This window comes from Ceratotherium simum, chromosome 19 (assembly GCF_057802395.1).
Source record: "Ceratotherium simum simum isolate JZ-2026a chromosome 19, ASM5780239v1, whole genome shotgun sequence".
Classification (NCBI taxonomy): Eukaryota; Metazoa; Chordata; class Mammalia; order Perissodactyla; family Rhinocerotidae; genus Ceratotherium; species Ceratotherium simum.
The window spans coordinates 48,383,387-48,408,307 of record NC_141918.1 but is presented as its reverse complement, the minus strand read 5'-3'; the positions used below and the strand labels follow the sequence as shown (position 1 = coordinate 48,408,307).

General features: G+C 41.2%; 1 protein-coding gene across 3 annotated transcripts in view; it reads left to right on the top strand.

Moving 5' to 3' along the window:
• Positions 1 to 10,756: 10,756 nt before the first annotated feature.
• Positions 10,757 to 24,921, top strand: part of PTPRK (protein tyrosine phosphatase receptor type K) — a 537,776-nt gene continuing 523,611 nt past the window's right edge. For 2 of the 3 annotated variants that reach the window (XM_014781214.2, XM_004422308.3), the window contains exon 1: positions 10,758 to 11,048. In XM_014781214.2, coding sequence (XP_014636700.1) covers positions 10,952 to 11,048 — 97 coding nt within the window. In that variant the 5' untranslated portion in view covers positions 10,758 to 10,951. Of the gene's footprint in view, positions 11,049 to 24,921 lie in introns of all 3 variants that reach the window. The other variant, XM_087444076.1, reaches the window with a different exon arrangement.

Here is a 24,921-nt window from a genome sequence, read left to right as displayed (position 1 = left end):
GAATTGTGATATTAGAAAGGTATTGGGGGGCCAGCCCAGTGGCGCAAGCAGTTAAGTGCACGAGCTCTGCTGCAGGAGCCCGGGGTTCACGGGTTCAGATCCCGGGCCCGCACCGATGCACTGCTTGTCGAGCCATGCTGTGGCGGTGCCCTATATAAAGTGGAGGAAGATGGGCACGGATGTTAGCTGAGGGCCAGTCTTCCTCAGAAAAAACAGGAGAATTGGTATCAGATGTTAGCTCAGGGCTGATCTTCCTCACAGAAAAAAAAAAAAAAAAGAAAGATATTGGTAAACATGAAGGGGCAGATGGGGATGGGGGAGAGGAGGTAATTGGATGGGCTGGAGGAAGAAGAAAGAAGAGATGGTGAGGATAGGCCAGTTGCAATACCTAGTTTCAAATTCACTTACGTTTTCTGTGAATATTGCTGCGAGTTTTGCAGAGTCTGTTGTTTCAATTTGTATTGGAGTAGTTAGTGCAAACTTTTCAATTTATTTCACTGCTAAATAATTAATCTGCCCTTGGGCTCCTTAGTAAACTGATCAGCAGCTATATTACTACTGGACAAAATAGCTCTATGATGGGTCTTGTCACTTACCAACTCAAGTGTCATTTTTCTTCTTGACAAATCATACCTTTGGATCTGAATCACATAATTTCTTTCTAATGCAAGAGTAGGTTGCAATAATTTAAAGCATTTCTAGTGTCTTACCTAGTCTCCTCAAACATGCCCGTTTGCTAAGATTTATTGATACTGTACCAAGATTTCTTTTCCTTGACAGTTTTGTTAAGAATTTGGAGGACCTGGTAGGTCACCCTAATCTCTTTCTCTCACCAAAATCCAAGGAGAACTGGCAGAATGTCGTATAAAGGAGATAGAAACTTAACAGCTAGTAAAATTCTGTGACTTAGAGATGAGTAACCTTAGATAATATTTTAACCAACAGCCTATCATAATGTAGATACCGTCCCCATTCCCGTTTCATCCTGACAAGTGGTTAATTAGCATTATGCTTGAAGATGCACTACGAAATCTTGGATAAGGCACCCTAACTATATGTGGCTTGGCATTTTTTATCTAAAAAGATTTCAGAAGCTGGAAGGTAGAACCTCTTGATCTATTCTTTATGAATCTATAAAACTTAAGTACCCATTCTCCTGGGGTAGGTTTTTGATTTGTTTGGTCGTTTTGCTTATTTATTGGTAAGCTTAGCTCTTGGTCTACAAAAATGAAACCAACACATTAAAATACAAATAAGTAAAGAAATCAAGGTGAAAGAAAAACCAGAGTAGCATAGGAAAATAAGACCACTAGAAAGTTAGTATATAAAAATGTAGACAAACAAGTTGTACAGAAATATGTTGTACACATAAATATGACTAAAAATTTAGCTCTGAGTTTCCTAGCAGCCAAAGTAAAAAAGGAAACCCAGATAGTTACGCAATTATTCATAAAATATAAATGCATGTGGTTTCCAAGAAAAAAATTTTTCCTATTTATTAATCATACATTCTTTTCTTATACTTAGTCACAATTTTACTTTTGGTAACATTATTAAGTTGAATCTAGTCTTGGTTTCAAGAGCAAAATACAATGCAAGTCTCTCCTTTTTATGATATTTTTCAGATATTACAATATTAATTTTAATGATAGCAGTTATTCTTCCTTGGCCATCTATACGTTTTACTTGTTTGTTGTCCATCTCCTTCTGCTAGAATATAAACACAATGTGGACATTTTTGCCTACTTTGTACCCTGCCGTGTGAACAGTTCCTAGAATAGTACCCAGCACTTTGACACACTGTGAATATTTATGAAATAAATGAAGGAAAAAATCAGGTTGTGTGGGGCAGGCTGGCAGGAGAAGTATCTTACTCAAACCACCCTGAATTAAGGGTGTATATCCAGTAACTGATCCTGGGCCATGGACCTGATCAGGATGTGTTTACTGAGGAGTTTTACAATTGAAAGATAACATTCTGAATAAGAGGTATGAGCTTAGCTTTCCCTTCTCGAAGCTATCTAGGAAGAGGGGAGAACCACAAACACCCAGATCTAAGATGACTTCAACAGCTCTAAACTGTCAGGGTACAATCTCACCTTACCCAGGAGGCCTTGGCTTTAGACTCACAGGTCTTGTTGCTGCAGGAGGAACAGAGTTCTGAGTTTCACACAATGAGTTGTGAACATAAGCCTTCAATATCTCCGGGTATAAATAAGTGGTGTTGACAGCTATTTGTTATGCACACAAAAAAATATTTCATCAGCAGGAAGAACACAAAAAGCAATAAACTAATAAGCCTGTATTCTTGATCAATATTGTGGCTATAAACAAAAAAAATATTAGAAATGGAATAAAGGAAAAAATGGGCTTCAATATCTTGCATCAGAATGATACTTTTAAACTTCAAATGGCCATAGGAGTTAAGATTTTCTTTGTTCTATTATTCTTTAATCCTCTTTCCAGGGGTTTGTCCTTTCATTATCTCAGAATTCTATACCTTTTCCTGCCAGACTATAAAGCTAAGTGACTTTGAAAAGTCTTTTCATTCATTCATCCATTCATTCATTCATTCCTCAACTATCATTAATTGAACATCCATGTGACAGTAACTATTTTATGGGCAGAGATACAATGATAAACAACATACAATCCTCGAATTCTGGGAAATTAGAGTGATAGCGTATGCAGCAATGAAATAAAAGTTTGATTTCTAAGGAGGCAACGAGGCACAGAATTAATGACCAACTGATTCATATGGAAAGGATTCAAGCAAGTGGATGGGCTGACATGGACTCTGGGCCTTGTAGAAAATAGAGGAAATAGTCTCTGCCCCTTCAGTAGCTTATAGTCTATGGAAGATGGTATAATGATTGTTATGACTATGCCAAATGGTATCTACCACAGGAAATATACCAAATGTAAATAATTAACCTTCAGGATAACTACTGATAAGGCTATCTCCTCGTTTACGTGTTCCTCTGACTAAATAATATAATTCTACCATACTAGAATGTGATTGCTAGCATTTATAGCAAAGGAACTGAAACAGAATGTTCAGAAGTATATTCACTGCAAATACAGAAAACTGCAAATACATCCAAAAAATTTTTATAAATTTTCTATCACAATGTACCATTATGTGATAATTCAATATATTCATGCCATTCAAAATTAGTGTTTTGAAACAGCATATTCCTTAACACTGCAGACTCGGGGGTCACAGTGCCTGGATTTATACTTTGGCTCCACTACTTACTTAAGCAAATTGATTAACTTATTAGAGCATCGATTTTCTCATCGGTTTTGTCATTTGTCATCTGAACATGTAAGAGTGGTATAATAGCTTCAAGGATCAAATGAGATAACCCACGTGTATTAGCTTCCTATTGCTGCTGTAACAGCAATCACAAACGTAATGGCTTAAAACTGCATAAATTTATTATCTTACAGTTCTGTAGGTCAGAAGTCTGCAATGGATTTCACTGGACTAAAATCAAGGTGTCAGGAGCGCTGCCTTCCATATGGAGGCTCTAGGGGAGAATCCATTCACTTGACTTTTCCAGCTTCTAGGGTACACTTGCATTTCTTGGCTCATGGCCCCTCCTTGATCTTCAAAGCTGGCAGTGTAGCATTTTCTCTCCTCTCTGATCTCTGCTTCCATCTCTACATCTTTTCTCTCTTACTTTATTGCCTCTGTCTTATAAGGACTTTGTGGATTACATTGAGCCCACCCAGATGTTCCAGGATAACATTGCCATCTCAAGGTCCTCAGTCATACCTGCAAAGTCTCTTTAGCCACGTAAGGGAACATAGTCATAGGTTTCAGGGACATAGATATTTTAGGGGTCTGGAGGGGGGTGTCATTATTCTGCCTAGCAACACATGTAATGTGCTTTTTTAGAAATTAGCTAATATTATTATTTCTTATGTACATTCACACTGTCCACCAAGCTTCTCTAAAGTTTACATAAATTAGATAAGCGGCCATTTTACATCATGTAAAAACTGGAATAAAACCAGGCTTTGACCAATTCAGCCTCGGATTCTTCCCCTGGATTGTTGTAGCTTGTCATTCTTTGACTTTCTGCCGAGATTTGTGGACCATTAGTTTATATCAGCTGTAACTGTCAACAAGTAAAAGAGCTAATCAACTATTTCCTCACGGTCCCAAAGAAATTGCATGTGATTTTAATACTCCACTGTGCTTGTATGACTATTTCTTAATGACCTCTTCTCCGGGCTTATTTAGTTTAGGCAGTTGTGAAGCTTTAAAAGTGTAAAAACTGATGTTACAAGAAATCTGTATTTTATGCGTCTTCCAACAGGGCTTCTCAGGTGATTTGAAAATGTTGAACAATAAAATGAGAACTCATCTCCAGGATAGACAGGCGTTACAGTCAATGAGAGGCACATTTTGGTCAGTTATCAAGAGCAAATTACTTCACAGAAAGCCTGTTCGAGTAAGAAGTTCAAGCTCCAAAAAGTGGTTTATACCTCAGGCCTTTTTTTCTGCCAGTCACAACCACCACTTTCTTCAAGATTTAGCTCAAAACTGGTCATCCCCCAAAAGCTTTTCCCTCCAACTGCATTTCACCATGACCTAATACTTTGCATTCTATTCCTTCACATTTAGGAGATATATATATATATATATCACACACACACACACACACACATACACACACACGGTTTGTTGTCTCTTATTTTTTTGTCTGTTAAACTCAAATGTAAACTACTAATTCTCCTGTATCCCCCATAGAGTAACTAGCACTGTGTTGTACACTTAATAAATGCTTGCAAATGACAAAATGAATTCTTTGCTTTGGTTAAAGAGGACTTGAGCACTGAAATGAGCCCTTATGTTTGTGTGTAGGTTTTAATGGTTCATTTTCCTGTCAGACTTCCCCTGGTTGTGAATGCTGTGGCAGCACCAACAGCATAGAGGGAGGATTTTATTGGAGAACATTTGGAGGATTAGAAAAATCTCCAGAGCTTTGGAAGCACCACATTTTGTGTTCAGAATTCTATTTCACTCTGTCTCCAGACCAGAATAAGCAGAGAAGAAAGATGGCAAGATCCACAGGGTTCCATATGTGACGCCAGCTCCCCAACCCCCTTCAGAAGTAAGTGGGAGGAAGGAAGGAGCATAATCATTAGAGAATTTCTCATTCAGCTGTGTTAATTCTCCTCAGGCTGCAACTCTGCATATGAGCTCTTAACTCTGCAAAATATATTATTGAATACAAGATGTATTTAATTAGTTTTAAGAGTTATCCTCTTTCCTGTTTTTTACTAAAATAACCAACAAACAAAAATCTCAAGATAATTTGTCCATTCAGACCAAAAGAATTCAAGCAGTATTCAATGGGATCCTATATAGCTGATGTTCTTTATATGTTTTTTCCTATAGTGAGCCGGGGAGAAAAATACATATTTATGTATTTCTTTGGGGGGGAGGCATGGAAATTACTCACTAGTTTAAAGGGTGAATAAGGTACCATATAGTGTCCCAGAAAAGGTAATTTATCAAATACATCCTAGTGTACCATGAAGACCAAACATTTTTTCCTTCAGAGTTCAATCTTTTATTAACACCGTTAGACTAGGTTTTTTGAAAATGAGGAGAGACTCTAAAGTCAGAATATGCCAGCTCTGGAAGTGACTGTCAACTGTCCCATCCCTCCACCTCAATCCAATTCACACTTTTATGATTGGCTTCCTTTTTGACCCATGCTTGTTAATTATATCCAGCTGTAGGCTAATTGCTCTTCCAAATTGGCAACACTGACTGAGCTCTCAAAGCTGCTCAAATTTTTTCTTTCTTCTCTGGATGAAACCTTTGGAGCATGCATTTTCTTCCCTAGTCTTTCTGAACTAATCCTCAGTTATGGATATTTTAAAGGGTTCAAGGGACTCACAAAATAGCTCTGGTTTTGAGTACAGTGAATTTCTTTCCATTTGGTCCAGAATTACCTGAGAACATATAGAGAGGAGAATTTCCTTAGAGACTTAGGCACATGGTGCTTGCTATTCCATTTGTTCCTGGATGCTCTGGTGTCAAGACCTAAGCAGCAACTGGCCAGGTTCCCGCACTACTGCGGGGAGCAACTGGGCTTTGCCCTACAGTCGAAAACTCCAACACTCATCCAGAACATCAGCTTTCAAAGGCATAACAGGCCCTTTTTTTTTCTTTTTTGAAAGTCCCTGTTCTATTCAAGGGCTTTATTGTCAGAAATTCCCTGCCCCTCCCTTCCTGGAGGACTCTACTGACAACGTACATACCCATGCCAAGACTATTACTGTAAGGAAGTGCTTTTAGTTTTTTTTCTTCTTCTTTTTTCTCCTTTCCAAGAGAAAATAGAAGCTCATTTCCACCCACCAGCCCAAAAGTCTCTGTCTGATGAATGGCATTGAGGATTTTGACACCTAACTCAAATGAAAGTTTTTAGAGATGAGAATTAGGTATCTAGGTATTGGGGAATGGGGAAAAATGAGATTCAGAATCAGAATACACAGGTTAGAGTAACAGCTCTGCTGTTAATCAGCCTCATAACTTTGGCCAAGCATTTTCATCCCTCTAAGCTTTGGTTTTCCTCATCAGTTACGTGAAATTAATACTACTACCTGCCCTGACTACTTCACGGGGTTGGAGTGAAGATAGATTGAGATCATGTGGGTCAATAGGCATTACAAACTGAAAAGCACAATATAAGCAATTAGTTTTTATTAATAAGCTGAGAATATTATCTAATTGCTTATAAATACGTACTGTGGGTACACTCATGGTCTGTCACGGGGTAAATAAAACCTTGCTTCTGCTGGGTACAGGTTTGTACATAATCCTTCAGTGGAATAAGAGAAAGAAAAGAACATTTACACAGCAATTACTGTCATCCAGGCCCTTTCATATCTATACCTATAACTAAATTTTCTATATGAAAAACATATATAAAATATAGATTTCATTTAATCCTCTGAAAAATCCGATTGATTCGCCTCATTTCCATACGAAGGAAATTGAGATACAGAGATATTAAATGTTGCTTAGAGCAGTGCTTTCCAAATTCTGTTCCCTGAAAGCATAATCCAGAGAAATACTTCTCTATTAAAGAGTTTTATGATCCCAAACTTTGAGAAACAGTGCATTCTTTCCCCCCTCCAAGAGATTCACAATGGGCAATACCATATTGGTAACCATGGATAAGTCCTATAGTACAGAAGCCTGCTATAGTAAAGGAAACCGTTTACCTTTGCTCAGTCCAGAATTTTTCAAGCTTATTTGATCTGGAGATCCTATTTTCCAATTCCACTTACTAAATTTTGATGGAACTGGGATTCTACAGAAAACACTTCTGCCAAATGCAGATCTAAATTTATGATTGAATTTCCTATGTGACAAAGTTGTAACCAGAATACAAATTTGTCCTCTTTAAAAAGATATACTTTAACTGTATGCCAAAAGCATTAGGAAAATAGAGAAGGGCCGTTATAAAATTTTATTATTCTACACCTACTATTAATTATATCAATATTATGGTTTATGAGGTTTTTTTCAGTCTTCTTTTTTTCTTAGTTGTAATCATAGTACATGTTAACTTTTGTTTTCTGATTATTTTATTGTAGTAAAATAAATGTAACATAAATATTACCATTTTAACCATTTTTAAGTATACAGTTCAGTGCCATTAAATACATTCACATTGTGCAACTGTCACTGCCATCCATCTCCAGAACTTTTTCATCTTCCCAGACTGAAACTCTGTACTGTCTTCTGATTTTTTTTTTACCCAACATTTTTTTTTTTTTTTTTTTTGTGAGGAAGATCAGCCCTGAGCTAACATCCATGCTAATCCTCCTCTTTTTGCTGAGGAACACCGGCTCTGAGCTAACATCTATTGCCAATCCTCCACCTTTTTTCCCCCCAAAGCCCCAGTAGATAGTTGTATGTCGTAGTTGCACATCCTTCTAGTTGCTGTATGTGGGACGTGGCCTCAGCATGGCCGGAGAAGCGGTGCGTTGGTGTGCGCCCGGGATCCGAACCCCGGGCCGCCAGGAGCGGCGTGCGCACACTTAACCGCTAAGCAACCGGGCCTGCCCAACCCAACATTTTATCATGAGCATTTTTCCACATTGCTACTTACTCTTTTTTAATAATCCTCATTTCTAGGGGCTGTGAGATACTCTATCCAGGTAATGCTCAGGAATCTGCCTATTGTTGGACATTTATATTATTTCTACCTTTCCCTTTTGTAAATGATAAATATCTTTGTGTATATAACACTTTCCATATTTTGAATTATTTCCTTAGAATAGCTAGTAGAATAAAGAGTATGAACATTTTAGTGATTTTTTAAACGCAGGTTGACAACTTTTTTTTCCTCAGTTATACCAAATTTAAACAAGTTCTATTGATTGATAGATACAGCCATTCATTCTTTCAAATAAACAAAGACCTGGTAAGTTCCTAATATTTGCCAGGCACTATGTGGAAGACACACATACTCTCTACTCAAATGATTTCAGTCCGCTCTGGCCAGCATTAGTTACTGTGGTCAGCATTAGTGACAACTAAGACAAAAGGACTGATTTACTTGTGCAAAAGTTTTATTGCATTTCTTTGATTTTTAGTGAGAAGCCATCCTCGTTAGTTTGCTGATTCCTTTGAGAATTTCCTTGCCTCTCTTTGTTTCCCCCCTGCTGCTGTTCACCCAAATATGTGCTATTGGGCAAATTACTTAATCCCTAACCTTGTTTCCTTATTTGTCAAATGGTAGTAATAATTGTACCATAGTCATAGGATTGTTGTCTGAACTCAAGGAGACATTGTCTACTTAATGTCTCAGTGAGACATTGTATATCTTAAGCCAGTGCCAAGCACACTGTAAGCACTCTGTAAACATTACCTGTTACTGTTATTACTTCCAGGATGGAGGAAGTGAGATGAATCTTCTGTCAGTTGACCCAAAGTATGGGCAAGCTAGGAACTCTGTGCACTTTGCCCTGGCACTGTATGTCAATTTTTAAACAAGCTTTTTCCATGTTTAGACAAACAAATCTACCAGGTCATGAACATCCTTCATCTTTCTTTCAAGAGTAGAAGAACAGATTAATTAGTATATGGATGGTGGGTTTTTGTTTGTTCTTCCCAAGGCGTATTGCTGCTAAATTTTACAAAGTTCTGCTAAGTCCTTCAAAAGGAAAATATATGTCCTTTTCTGTTACCTAGGATTTAGGAACATTCCTCAATCAAATAGGAAGAGTGATGTGCTAACAGTTATAGGTTAATGAGTTAAAAAAACTTCTATGTTGCACCCTAAGGAAGAATGAATTTAGCTATGCTGAATTGAATTGACAAGTGTTGGGCTAGTCAGTGTGCTAATGAGCTATAAGACTCCAAATTCTGTTTAATCAAGCTTCTATTCTTATTAACGTTTTTAAAAAGTCTTTTCCTTCATGATTTTATATATATAATTTTTCCAGTTCTATCACAAGCCTGGTCATTAATAGCATATATTTAATTTGAATAAAAAATGTGTCAATTATGTGAATGTTATATTAAGCTGAATTTCACATCGTCTTGATTTACAAAGGCTAAAGATAGTCAGTCTGAATGACTGACAGATGTCAATCAAGATTCCATTGTTCCAGGACTTGTACATATGACACCAAAATTCTGAATAAAAATTGTTTATTCAATTATGAGCACATCTACTTTATTTGCTATTTTACAAAAATGAATAAAGTAGGTACTACATATACAGTCTTTTCACAGAGGCGCGTAAGGGTGGCATATGGTGAAATCACTTCAAGCTGCCGAAAAATTAGCAAACTGTAGAATACTTGACTGCATTATTTTCCTCCGGATGAAATCATTCGCTGTTGTTTTCATTGTCGGTATAAAGTCCTTTTGTTAAATCCTATGTCTTAAATAGCTATTAGATGTTGAAAACAAAACAGAAACACTTTCTCCTCCAGCAGACCTGAGCGAAGGGAGAGGATAGTGAGCCTGATGCTGTTCTTAGGTTCTTCCTGAGGGAAGAAGTGGAAAGAGGCCGGAAGGTTTCAGAACAACAAGCAAAGTCAGTGAAGCAGAGAGTAAATCCAAAAATTCGGCAAATGACAAATAAACCAGAAAGGAGACACGTTCAGTAACTGGAAAGTTACACAACGTTTATTTTGGTTGAAGTTTTATTTTTATATGAATAAGGAACAATAAGTTTTCTGTGGGGGTGGGGTGTCTTATTCTTTCTAACATGAATAAGGAACAGTGAGTTTGCAACGCAGGTGGGTGTTTTCTTAGGGGCTGCTACACTCCCCCTTCTTCCTACCGGCAACCGCGCGGGTGGCCCTCCACCGTGGGGACAGAGCCCCGGGACGCCCCTGCTCGTCCTGTGCGCTCGTCCTCTGTGCTCGGGCCACACTGCTCACCAAACTCGCGCATCTCCAACTCCGATCTCTGCAACAGGGCAGCCAGCGGCGCGGGGCCCCCTTGCCCGGCCGCTCCCCCCGAGCGGCGGCGGGGCCCGGCGCGAACAAAGGCGGCGCGGAGCGCGGGGCGCGCGGCCGGGCTGGCGCGCGGCTCTCCGGCAGGAGGCGGTGGCGGCGCCGCGCCCGAGCCCGCATTCCTCCGAAGCGCCCGGAGCCCGCGGGGCGACGTCACCCGCGGCTCCGCCCCCGTCCCTCCCCGAGCAAAGTAACTCTTGACGAACAGGAGCAGCCTCGGCCGAGCATGGAGAGCTGCCGCCGCGGCCGGCCGGCGACGCGGGCGACGCTGGCGCCCCAGAGGTAGTTTGGCGACCGCGCAGAAAGCAAAAGTGCCGGCGGGCGGCCGGCGACCCCCGCCCTCAGCCCGCGCGGCCCGGCCCGGCCCGCCCCTCCGTCGTGGATTCCGCTGCGATCCCCCCGCCAGCTCTTTGCAAAGCGGCTTGAAACTTCTCCCAAAGTCGACATGGATACGGCGGCGGCGGCGCTACCCGCTTTTGTGGCGCTCCTGCTCCTGTCCCCGTGGCCTCTCCTGGGGTCGGCCCAAGGCCAGTTCTCCGCAGGTGAGTGGCCGGGGGGCGTCCGGAGCCCCGACGGAAGCCCCCGCGCTCGCGAGGGGTGGAGGCGGCTCCTCGCAGGGCCAGGGGCAAGGATTTCGGGGAAGCTTTCGCGGCCCGGGGGGGCAGGGGGCAGAGAGAGAGGTGTCCCCAGAGCTGGTGCCAGGTGGGACGCGGGGCAGCGGGCTGGGCGCCACTTGGCGCAGGTAACTTTCCTCTTCGCCGCCCATTGTTCCTCTCCCGCTCGGGGCTCCGGCCGGCCGGGCGTGCGGGAGCGTGAGAGACAGGGCTTTTCTGGGGACACTGGTGGTGGCCTCGGCGTCCGGCGCAGGCTGCACCGCGCTGGGCAAGAGAGAAAGAAAAAGTAGTTACGACTCCGGGGAGGGCTACTCTGTTGCTCGTGGTGCGGGCTTGTTGCTGTCTACCGCTAGAGTGTTCCAACAAAATTTCCCCGGGAAGCCATTGTCAGAAATGTGGAGACTCCAGGGGACTGACTTCGGCGCGCTCTGCCAGGTGCTTTTTGTCCCGGCAATAACCTCCCCGGACTATTGTCCAACGACTTGCCCGTCCCTCCCCCAGTCCCTTTCTCCTCCCCCAGCGTGGGACTGCTCTGGGCTTGCCCTGTGGGTTAGGGCACTGCATGGAGTAGGTTCCGTGTGTGTGTTGGCGGAGCCTGGAAGATGTTTTGAAATATGATTCCGAGGATCCACACCGAGGCATCCAGGGCAGCGAGGTCTGGGCGCCGGGTCGGGGACGCCTGACCCCGGGGTGGGAGCCCGCTCCTCGCGCAGAGCCGCGGCGAGGCTGGCCCCGCTACTCCCGGAGCCGGGCTGCGTGATGGGGGCTGCCAGCGACCGCCGCGCGCCACGAGAACCCAAAAGGAGGGATGTGTGCGGTCTCGCATGTTAGCCCTTTGGGTTCTAGGAAAAGCCACTTCGAGAGGTCCGTGAAACCCCGTCTCTCCCGCTCCGGTCCTCTGTTCCCTTCCAGTTTTGTTATCTTTCCTGTTGGTTGCTTCTTTCGTTCTCTCCTCTGGGGGCTCTGAAGTTTCGCCAGGTAGACGCTGGGGAGCGGGCTCCCGGGCGCTCGTCTGCCTCCCGCCGGTCCTGACAACTTGTCTGGCCAATCCACCCAGCTCAGCTTGGCGGGTGAGCGCATCTGCCGCCTTGGTTCGCGGTGCAGATGGAAACGCAGAGGTGGCCGAGGAGTGATGGAGAGGACTGGGAGAACGGCAGCCGCGCTCCTGGCGGAGGCCGCAGGACGCGGAGAACGACCTTACTTTGCACTTGTCAGTTTTTTCTCGTTGTTGTGGCTGCCCTGTTTCCTGGAAATAAACTCAAATTGTTGTGATCTGGAGTAATGTTTATTTCCCTTCCGTCCCCTCCCTCTCCCCCCTTTAGAACTCTATAAAAGGAGTTAGCAGACTCTGGTGGCAGCCCGGAGTCGCCCGGCAGTATTGTGCACTCAGGCAGATTACAAAATGCAGCGTGTGGAGGAAAAGCTATGTATATCGGTGATGTATGCAGAGGGCAACAGCTCTATGCAATGGGTGGTTCGATGCTTAATTTAATTCTTTCTCGAGTAAGCATTACTGCATGCATCTCTGACATACAGTGCCGTTAGTATTGGAACCGTGCTTGATGTTAGTCATTATATGCAGGCAAGTTGGAGTGGGTATTGATTTCTGCCCAGTGTTCGTCACTGCACGGAGAGCCTACGCTTGAAAAGGCATGTAGTTTGTTAATTGAAAGTTTGAATTCTACCAGTTGCGTGATTATACAATACATTAAACTTACATGTATTCAAGAGTCGCCACTATTAATGTCTCAACAGCTGATGGATATATTTTTAGCAGTAAAGAAGCTTTTCTTTTTCTCTTTTCAAATGTTAGTTACCCTTTAATGAGCAAGTAAATATTAAATTTCCTCCAGCAAAATGTGCAGATGAGTTCTGATCCCAGGAGTCCAGACATCTCTAATGAACACTTGTGTTCTTACGCATCCAGTTCTAAGTAATTTAACTAAATATGCCTGGCTTTTATTTAATGACAAAGCAAAACATTTGACTTTATGTTATATTTAAGTAAAAGGATATGCAGTTCTAATAAGTACAATTCCTGCAAGACTGTATCTCAAAATTTTGCCATTCAGGATTTATGTTTGCCCAGAAATGAATGCCTTCTATTCCCACAGTTTAAAGTCAGATTGTGGATCTGCCTTTCTCCATAAATAAAAAGTTTGTTTTGTAAAAATTTACACTTTCTTGCGATCCTTAGTCAATTGGTATTCTACTGTCATCAGCTTTTAAGGCAGTCAGATTTGTGGCCGAGACGTAGATTCAGAGATTGGAGGTGTATTCTTTCTTGCTGTTTTTTTTTCTTATATTCTACTTTAAATGATGAACTTTTATTTCTTTTGATAAATTTAAATAAAAATGCTTTAAAAGTCTAAAACAAATATATGTTCAGAATTTTTAAACATCCTGTTAAATATGTCTTTTAAATCACATTCGTTAAGGCCAGTTTACCACTTTTAGATATTATGTGCTTCTTAATGTAGTAAGTAAGCTTCAAAAGCAAATTTTGAAAGACTGAGATTGTTGGATCTTTGATATGTCATGTGTTCAGTCTGCTTTGTTTAAACCACAAATTTAAGAATATTTTCATCATTGTGACTTTTTTCTTAGCTTTTGGAGTTAAAGTGTGAAAATGCTGCATGGTGAGCCTCTTTAAAACCAGAACTTCCCATAAATATCAACTTATATTTATAATCTTTCAGTTTAATCTCTCCCTTAAAATGAAACCAGTGTCATATCTGTGTTACATCTGGGGAAACTGAGGCATAGAAGCACAAAGATGTACTGAAGTTTACCCACTGGGTTGTGAAGGTGTCATCTCTTGACATCGTAACGTAAGAAAGTTTTCTCTGCTAGGACTCAGATGATGGAGAAAACCAGTCACAGATGAGGTAACTTGGAAACTCAGCGTTCTCAACTGTAAAATGGGACTCATAATACCCATCCTGACCTCTCCGCATGGTTTTTATGAGGACGGTATGAAATAATTTATGTGAACTGGCACTGTAAATTGTAAAGCATTACACAGCTATCTGGGGTGTAATCATCATCCATTAAGGCAGCTAAGTGCCTCAACTTCTTTTGCTTGCTTTCACACTCACCTCGTGAGGACAGGCTATTCAGGATTGTGTGTGTGTGTTTCACTTGGCCAGTCATTCATTTTATTCCTTATTAAATATAAACATGCTACACTGGACAGATGGAAATTTTATCAGCACAGTGAGAGAAATTATCTTTTAGTTTTTAATTGTTTTTACTTACGTATTGTAAGCCCTTTCTTGAGCTGTGCCTGTGGAAGCGTCACTGTTAACATTCCTGGTATTCTAACTATAGAGGAAATGTTTTTAGTCAGTTTCTTTGGCTGTTCAACTGTTGGTTGTTCAGCTTTTTCTTCTCAGTGTGGAGAAAAATATGCAGCTTTTCAGATGCAGTCTTATCAATGACCTAGAGAGGGACTATTGTCTCTCTAGTGTGATGCAAGCCTGGAAATGCAGCTCAACATCCTGCCTGGGATATAGTTCCTGGCATGTCACACTGTAAGCGTGCACTCACTTGATCTCTTAGGACCTTGCAACTCATCGAAGCAGTGCCACTTTCTTAGTGTCTGACTCCTTGACATCTCTGTATGCGAAGCTCATTTCTCTTATACTTACTACCTGCGAGGAAGATAGATCAGAGACAGCTTGTTTTAAGGTTTGCCTATCAGTTTTCTAGTTTTGATTGGCTAGACTCTCTCGGTCACTCAGTTCATTAAAACTCCAAATTCTAACACTAGTAATGATATGTAACGGGACATTTTCAGGGTTGATTTTTCTCTCACTAGTCTCCTTTTATCAGACTAGATTTTCAATCTAGGAAAATCAGTGTAGATTTTCCTAGATGGCAAGATGTCGTTTGTGTCTGGCCTCCCCAGACAGGAAGAGGCAGCTCTGGCCACTGTTTGGGCTTTGGCATCTGCGCTGCTGACAGCTCTTCTCTTTGTGTTCATAGATGTAAATTTGAAAAATAAATCAGTGCCCCTGCCACTCCACCCCTCTCCCTCGCTCCTCCCCACTCCTCTCCAGCAACAACAAAACCCCACATGCATATACACAAAATCACAGCCTTTTTGTTTTCGCCAATTATCTTTTGCTGCTGGACATGTTCTTAAAAACTGGAAATATGACTCAACCGCTACCCACAGCAGATGCCAGTCCTCCCACCAAATCTTGTGTTGCTAGCAATGATGGTTTACTACATGTTTTTATGGTCTTTAAAAAACATTTAATTCATGTGACATGGTCCTATTTTATAGAGAAACTATGCTGCTGCCTACTTATACTTTTGAAGTGCAGTGTTCTAGGTCTGCTCAAGGTGGTATTAAAGACAGTGCAAATCATGCTAAATATGGATCTGCTTCTCAGAGGCATGGAAAATTCTGTCCTCATCTGCCCTGTGCTGTTCCCATACCCCTACTTGCTCTTCATGGAAGGCAGGAAGAGGAATGCCAGACGACTGAGCACAGGAAACATCAAGAGAGTTCACAGATTGTTCTTAAAGACAAAACAAAGAACACGGGGATTGCGTGTGTGTGTGTGTCTGTGTGTGTGTGTGTATTTGATCTTTTATTTTTCTGACGAGGAAAAAAAGCCCTATTTTTGACTTGTTTATTGGAATCAGTCTCTGCCTTTGTCCAAACACATTCATTTCTTATTCTGTAGATGTAAAAATTCCCCTCTGTGTATTCCTCTCAGACTTTACCCTTGGAGCATATATATCTGATTTGTGTTCCTTTATCAAATAGTGTTTCTCTTTGCCTAAAAAGGTTATAATTGCTTTTGAACATAACTTGTTTTTTCATCAAAACTCATACTGTTTGTTAGAGTTACTGAATAAGGGTATTTTATTTTTTATTTTATTTATTTATTTGTTTTTGTGAGGAAGACCAGCCCTGAGCTAACATCCATGCCAATCCTCCTCTTTTTGCTGAGGAAGACCGGCCCTGAGCTAACATCTGTTGCCAAACCTCCTCCTTTTTTTTTTTTTTTTTCCCTTTTTCTCCCCAAAGCCCCAGTAGATAGTTGTATGTCATGGTGGCACATCCTTCTAGTTGCTGTATGTGGGACGCGGCCTCAGCATGGCTGGACAAGCGGTGCGTGGTTGCGCACCCGGGATCCGAACCCAGGCCGCCAGTAGCGGAGTGCGCGCACTCAACAGCTAAGCCACAGACCGGCCCCCTGAATAATGATATTTTATCAATTCATGACGTGTCTTAAACTGCTGTTTGATGACAAAGTGAGTAAGTACATCACTCAGGCTAATTTTTATTTCCCTTGAAGCCAGAAACAGACTTGCAAATCCATGAAATAATCTTTTAGTGTTGCAGAATATTTATTTGTTTGTGCTTCTATATCTCTGAATGGAAGAGAGACTCTAAGTTCCTTTTTGTAAATGGGGTAGAAAAAACTTGAGTACCATATTGCCTGATATTTTGAGATAAGCAGGATAAGTTACATACATCTATGCTTTGGAAAATTTTAAAAAATTGTCTTTGACTGCTTGCTATCAATGAGAACTCTGGAGGTAGATGGTTTATAAACTTCAAGCTCCATCTTAGTGGGAATGTGTTTATACGAAAAATGCTCTTAAAGAGACATAGTTCCACATAAAAGGTTTTATTAGTCCCATGAAGATTCTGTTGTGAGAGGTATGTTTATTTTCCTGTAGTATTCTTGTGGAAATTCTTTTCATTTTTAGTTAATATTTTAGTAATAAAAACTGAGCTTACATAATTAAATAAACTTAGTTTTATGAGGTTTTGCAGAGTGTTGAGGTTCTGGGAAAACATTGGGCCTGTTGTAAGGACCACATTGATCCTGTTGTGGAACACTGCCTTTCCCCCACTTAACTCTGGTTGCATTTTTTGGCATTGTCTTCTGTGTGTTGATAAACCATAAAAATTACAAGTGGCTTATGTTGTCACTTACAGTTGTTTGAGGAGCAAATTAAGTAGTCCTGAATGAAATAATCCATGTTTCCACTTAATGTGATTGTAGAGGTCTGTTAATAAAAATGATGAACAGGGCAGTGCTGGCTGAATCCTTCTACAGGTGTCATTCTAGGAATTATTTTCATAAGAGGAACTCAGAAATAAAGCCAAATAAAATAATGTCTAGTTGAGTTATTGTTTGTGTTTATTTTGTTGGGAAAGCTGAAAGATGTAGATATGTAAATATGTAGGTAAAGATATAAATATGTGAATTCGTTTCAGGAAATTCAAGAGTAGAGAGGAAGCCTTTCCAGGGCCCTCACTGCCCACCTAGGAGTTGATGGCTGATTGCTTCGTGGTCATTGGATTCATCAATTGCAAGGTGCCCTAGAATTTTGCTACTTGAATTGTGGTCCATGGACCACATACACACACATCTTAACAATGATAGAACTTTGTATTTCAAAGGTTCAGGTGAGAGGGAAGCTAAGGACATCTACAGATGGGATCAAACTCCTATACTTGTATTCTGGTAAGAGTATTGAAAATAGATAATTATTGTGTCTGTTTCATAGATGAAGGAACCGAAATGGAAAATAAACTTTATAGTATATAATATACTGTACTATACTATACTTTTAGTGGGAAAGTAATAAGTCTTGCTCCAGATTGGTGTCTATTTATATAAAGCCTTGCCAATGCAGCCCGATCCTTAACCAGCTGCTTGTAGGCTGATTCTCCAAACCCTCTCCAGGGCAGCAGCTGATGAGCCACAGAAATTCCCCTAATCCTTGTCAGGCGGTGGGGTGACCTAGCAGCTGCTTAATTGGCAGACTGGCCACAGCTCCTTGATGTGATTTGCCTTAGGTCGTTCAGCAAATCAAGAGTAGAGAGGAAGCCTTTCTAGTGCCCTCACTGCCCACCTAGGGGTTGATGGCTGATTGCTTCATGGTCATTGTATTCGTCAGCTGCCGGGTACCCTAGAATTTTGCTTCTTGAATTGTGGTGCGTGGACCAGCAGCATCAGCATCACCTGGGAACTGGTGGTGATCTTGTGATCACCTGTCAGATCCCACCTGAGACCTTCTGACTCAGCATCTGTAGTTTAATATAATCCCCAGGTGATTTGCTTGAACATTTAATTTTGAGAAACACTGCTCTAGGACAAAGAAAGCACGGCTTGAAAAGATTTGCCACGTACACTTTACTGTAGAATTGTAAAGTGTTGTGAAAGGATTAATTACAACATGAAAACAAATTTCCCTGAAATTGTGTTTCTGATCAGTATTTACTTAATTATGATTGAACAACTCAAACAACAGTACTATTCAAGTTTTTTTAAAGAATACTCAGACAATTTTGACAGAAATATTTTCATAAGAGAATAAAAATAAGGCTAAATAGTTTTGGTTATGAACATGTTGTCTAAAAAGATTTAAAGATAAGCATATTATATGAGGAATCAAACATGATATATGCCAATCATTTTTACCTAGCATATTGATATGTTGATACAGGAAGTAATATTCCCTCTGACATTACTAGTAGCAGTAGTTTCTTGTTTTATATTTCTCTTTTTCTTCTAAGTGTAATTTAAGGATCTCTGTAATAAGGAGCTTATTTATAGGACAGCCAAATTTAATGAATGGAAGTTAGGTGGCATGCATTAAATATCACTGGTGTTCTTTTTACTATCTTTTGTGCTCATATTTAAGTACAGAGATTCTTGTCAGTTCTCCCAAGAGAAAAATTATGATGTAATAGACAGTGTACACTATTCATGTCAAAACACAATTTTATTTGCATTTTATAGCTTGCTTTAGCATTCTTTTAGAAAATGAATTTTCCCAGAAGACCTAATTGCCTTCTTATTAATGAGCCTGTAAGTGTGTTTTGTTATCCATTTACTATTCTAAATGTGTCTACTTTTGCTGGCTGTTTCAACACTGCAGTCTCTGATTAAATCACGACTGCTATATTTGTTCTTGCCATTGACTGGCAATTCAGAAAATACTGGCGTAATGACATGGTTATGGCAGAGACTAATGAAAAACAAAAAGTATAAATTAATGTGAACTCATAATAGTTGGTTGTGTTGTGTGATACAGGGAGCTGGAGTTTGGGGTGATACATAGCAGAATTTGTGCATGTTTGACTGTAAATGAAAGTCTGCTTAACCTGTACTGTTTGAAATACAAAAAACAGCTGCTGGATTAATGATTTCCATGGTTACTTATTTGACACAGTGGTGTTTAAAGGAAGAGGTTTTTTTCTTAATTGCGGTAACGTTGGTTTATAACATTATATAAATTTCAGGTGTACATCATTATATTTCAATTTCTGTGTAGATTACATCATGGTCACCACCCAAAGACTAATTACCATCCATCACCATACACATATGCCTAATCGCCCCTTTTGCCCTCTTCCCTCCCCCCTTCCCCTCTGGTAACCACCAATCCAATCTCTGTCTCTGTGTGATTCTTTGTTGTGGTTTTTATCTTCTACTTAGGAGTGAGATCATATGGTGTTTGACCTTCTCCCTCTGACTTATTTCACTTTGCATAATACCCTCAAGGTCCATCCATGTTGTCACAAATGGCCGGATTTCATCGTTTCTTATGGCTGAGTAGTATTCCATTGTGTATATATACCACATATTCTTTATCTGTTCGTCCCTTGATGGGCACCTAGGTTGCTTCCAAGTCTTGGCTATTGTGAATAATGCTTAGGATTGCTCCCCGGCGGCCATGAAGCACCGCGGCTTGCGAAGGTGGCTTTTTTTTCCTCCAGAAAGGAATTTCTGCCTCTTCCACCTCAGTCGGGACTGTCCGTTGTTGCAGGGGTTCTTTATATCTAGTTTTCAGTTCTTTCTCAGGGGTACTTGTTCCAAGAGTAGTTGTAAATTTATTGTGTCCATGGGGGGAGGTGAGTTCAGAGCTCGCCTATGCAGCCATCTTGACACCTCTCCCAGGAAGAGGTTTAACTGGAGACAGATTGGTGTTGGAGGAGAACTTAGAGATGGAGAGAAGCTCTGAAAGGTACTTCCAGGCGTCTTCAAGAGTTTTAGAGTCTGAAAGTTTTGACTCCTTACTTTTTCCAATTTTACTCCAAATTCTAGAGCTTGCCTTTTGTACTAGTTCTACTTTCATTCTTGTCAGCAATAAATAGGCTCATTTATTCTCTCACACATTGGAGAGGAGAGAGTTCCCTAAAGCAATTGCAGAAACCACAATAGGAGCTGCCATTTACTGAGTTCCTGCAACCTGTCAGGCCTGATGATCACTGTTTTACATAATTTTAAATCCTTGCAATAGTCCTTTAGGATTGGAATTGTCTCCATTTTATAAACTGAGGCCTAAGAGGTTAAGTAACAATTTGCCTTGGGTGACAATGTGAAGAACTAGTAGAGCCAAGATTCCTTATTAAATATATACACATATGTGTAGCGATGAGACCTTTTTTTTTTTGGTTGCATATTGGTGGAAAATGCCACCCAGACTGGTCGCAACAAAAGGAGAATTTATTGTCTCTCCTAGCTGACAGTTCAGGTGGAGCTTCCTTTAGGAGTTCACACAATTCCGTTGGGATATCATCTACGTTTTTAGGCTCCATGTAGAGGTGAGGTGGCTTCGGCAGCTCCCACATCAAAAGATTCCAGGTTCAAGTCCATGAGGAAAATATGATCGTATGTGCTGGTTGCACCTGAAAAGGCCCAGAGGTTCACTCTGATTGGATCCAGTGAATCATGTATCCAGCCTCTGAGTCAAAGGCTCTGACTGAGAGGAAGTGAGTGTGCTGATTGGCTTAGTCCACCAGGATTATGGGTTCAGCCCCCCATGCCCACCTAGGTCACAGGGACTGATCAGTTGTCCACCGATAGGGGGATGGGTTCTCGAAGGGCAACCAAACTACACTGTGGTTGCTCAAGATGAAAGTCAGGTGCAGTAAAAGCAAAGAAAGCAGCGTTCACCTGTGGGTATTTATAATCCTTCTGAGGGGGAAGGAAGGAGATGGTGGGGAAGACAGTTGGGTGAGATGGTTCCCAGCTCTGGACCAGTAGTAGGTGGTGCCAGCAGGAAGACTTGGTGGTCTAATAAGCCTTAGTCTCTAAGAGGAAGAGGGTGGAGGAGGAAGGAAGGAAAGGGGCAGTTTGTCCCCTGCAGGGTTGTGTGCATTGCAGATCAGCTGCTCCTCATTGAGGGAGTGTTTCTTTTTTGGTTTTCCCTTTAAGCCCTGTTTTTTATTTTTATTTGTGTGTGTGTGAGGAAGATCGGCCCTGAGCTAACATCTGCCAATCCTCCTCTTTTTGCTGAGGAAGACTGGCCCTGGGCTAACATCCATGCCCATCTTCCTCCACTTTATATGGGACGCCACCACAGCATGGCTTGCCAAGCGATGTGTCGGTTCGCGCCGGGATCCGAACCAGCGAACCCCGGGCCGCCGCAGAGGAGTGTGTGCACTTAACCGCGTGCGCCACCGGGCCGGCCCCTAAGCCCTGTTTTAAATCATGAATTTTATTATTTTCATTATTTTATTCTCTTTGCCTCAGTATTGAAGAAGTCCAATATTAAAAATTCACAAAATTTTGTGTGCTAAAAGGGACCTTGGAAATTAATGCCCCGTTTGATATAACTTGCCCAAAGTCATACAGCCTGGAAGAACTTGAGCTCAAACTCAAGATTTTGATTTATAGGTCACTGTTTTTTGGAACATATACATTGTTTGCTTAACAGTCATTTATATAGATAATTATTATTTAAAATTTTATTTAATTATTTTGGTTTGTATTCTGAAGTTCTAAAACAATGTTTCCAAATGCAAACCTGACTTAATGATTAGCTTGAATTAAAATAGTAATCCAAATATAGGGTGATACTAATCAACATATTTGTGACTAAAAGAGATCATCTTAGATAACTGCCTGGCCTCCAGCTATCCTACAGGATTTATGTATACATACATGCATGAATAGGTGTTTGCATGTACGCATTTGTTTATTTTTGATAGAAGCCAAAGGGTACGCCAAACTGTGGTAAATGATGCTAATTGACGCAGAGAATGAAACCTAGTAACTTCACTCTTTGGAAACTAATTTTGAAAAACTCAAAAGAGGTGAAGGTGAACTTGTTTATAGTTTTGGTCTTCTTACCTCTGCTGCCTAACTTTATAATGCATATCTGAGAAACATGGGGTATTTGAAAGAATTGCTGTAAGAAGGCACTGAATCATGAATAAAACGCAGAGCAGTAGCAGCCTCACCCTTCATGTGAGAGATACTGGACCTGTGTTAGATATGTCTGTGCCAGTGGCCTAAAGCTGGGTGTGACCAAAGACCAGGGGCCCAAATGTGACTGTGCCAGTGTAGACCAGGCTGTCACCTCCAGGTCCTCATGGTCGGGAATGGCCCTTCTCTGGCCATGGCTGGCCCAGCCCGTAGGGTGCAGACAGTGGTTGTGGAGGAAGCCTGGCTGACTTCGGCATGCTTCCTTCTGGCACTGGAGGCTTATTTTCACACACCTTTGTCTATTATCTTCAAGAACTTAATGAATAATTGTTTTCTTCCCTGTGTATTGCCTGCTTTCTCTGTGACTCTTTTTTGCCCCTTATTATATCCTTATCAGGTGTGATAACTGGGACTCCTGAATGACAAGTTTGTAATGATTTGTCTAACAACCTGGCTAGTTGAAGCAGAGTGCTATTTAGCCTTAAACCATTATTGTCCTTTTGTTTAATCTCACATTTAAATACTTAGGCAGGGGCCGGCCCGGTGGTGCAAGTGGTTAGGTGCATGCGCTCCGCTGCTGCGGCCCGGGGTTCGCAGGTTCGGATCCCAGGTGCGCACCCATGCACCGCTTGTCAGGCCATGCTGTGGCGGCATCCCATATAAAGTGGAGGAAGATGGGCATGGATGTTAGCCCAGGGCCAGTCTTCCTCAGCAAAAAGAGGAGGATTGGCAGATGTTAGCTCAGGGCCCATCTTCCTCACACACACACAAATAAATAAATAAATACTTAGGCAATATGTGAAGTGAAGGGGTTGGCAACAACCTGCTTCAGAGAGAGCAAAAGTCTTCTTTGGAAAGCCATGTACGAAACTGTTTTAGTGCACAGAGCATTGGGCTTGCTGTAAAACCTGTGTTCCACCCTTAGCTCTGTCACTTTCTGGCTCAGATTTGTACGTAATTCTTTTCTGCTTGATCCTTATTTTTTTATTTTTATTTTTTTTGGTGAGGAAGATTGTCCCTGAGTTAACATCCTTGCCAGTCTTCCTCTATTTTGTACATGGGACGCCGCCACAGTGTGGCTTGAGGATCCGGGTGTAGGTCCACGCCCGGATCCAAACCCCCAAACCTCCGGCTGCCAAAGCAAAAACTTAACACCATGCCACTGGGCCAGCCCCCTTAATTTTCTTATCACTAAAATGGGAATATTACAATGAAAAGTGATTTTAATATCCTCTCCAGTTGGTCAAGAGGACACTTTTAAGATGAGTAAAATATGTGAAAGTACTTCTGTAATTGTAAACTACCATAAAAATGTAAATTATTTTTGTTGGGAATGTAAACTTTGATAATAAAGAAGTTGTTGTCGACGGCACAAAGTATATGCTGAAGAATTAAAAATGAAAACAGTAGATATATATTTGCATATCTAAGTTATGCACTGCATATCTACGTTGTTTGGGTATCTAAGTTTTTGAGGAAAGTGGTATGATAAAGAAGAGTCAATGAGGTTCTTGTGAACAATAGGTAATTTTGTTACATATCATAAAATGTAGCCCCCAAATTCATTTTCACGTATATGTATTTCTTATATATTTAAGTAACTTTCACTCTGTAATGCTACAAAACAGTTATTGTATTCTCACCAGATACATTAATAAAAATTATGTGATTATAAAATATTTTTACTGAAAATTCTTAAACATAGGTTTTAAGGACTGAGATCATATATAGCAAGTTGTGTGTATAGTTTTTCTTTTTGAATATTTTCATGAAGAGATAAAAAATACTCTTGCTGACTGAGCCGGTTTGCCTAGTTGGTGAGAGCATGATTCTGATAAGGTTTGTATCCCCTTTATTTATTCTTTCACTCCACATGTCTTTGAGCATCTTTGTCTTTGTGACAATGCTGTGTCAGGTCATGGGTATGCTGGCAAGCAAGCTAGGTATTGTCCCTTCACTTTGGGAGCATATGTGACTTTATTAAAGAACAGTAATCTTTGCATGACTTCGCATCTAGTGATTCACAGCTGAAGCCTGTGGCTCTTTTGTAACTGACCATCCCCCTGTGGCTTGGGAAGTCTCAGAGCGCAGTCTGTCTCTCACAATTTGCTGGTCCACTTTAGAACATGCCTGGGAGAGTGCAGTGCGTCAGCCCTCTTTCCACATCCTTGAGTCTACACACAAAAAGCTAGGAGCCTACCAAAAAAGAATTACCTAAAACTTTGCCACAGTGATAGTAAAATTCCACTAAGTGGAATGCCCCAGAAATTTGAGTAATTGGAAGTGTAAACAAGTGGGGTAAAAGGAGAGAGCACATTTGTTTTCTGGAAGCTCACAGTCACTTACTCTCCCTCTGGAAGCAGGAGCAGGAAGGTTGGGGGCATCCTCATAGAGGACAGTGTATGTAAATGGGCATTCACAATCTGAACATTCGTATGCAGAGGCCATGGTTGTTTGGCTGCAGATTCATATTTGCTGGGACCTACAGCTGCTTGTCAACTGCTGCTGTTGCCTTGACTCTCTGATCAGCCTTGTCTCCGCTGTCTCAGGGGAGCGCATTGTCCTGAGTAGTGGGCAGCCAGTAGAGAGGGAGGCCAAAGGTCGGCAGA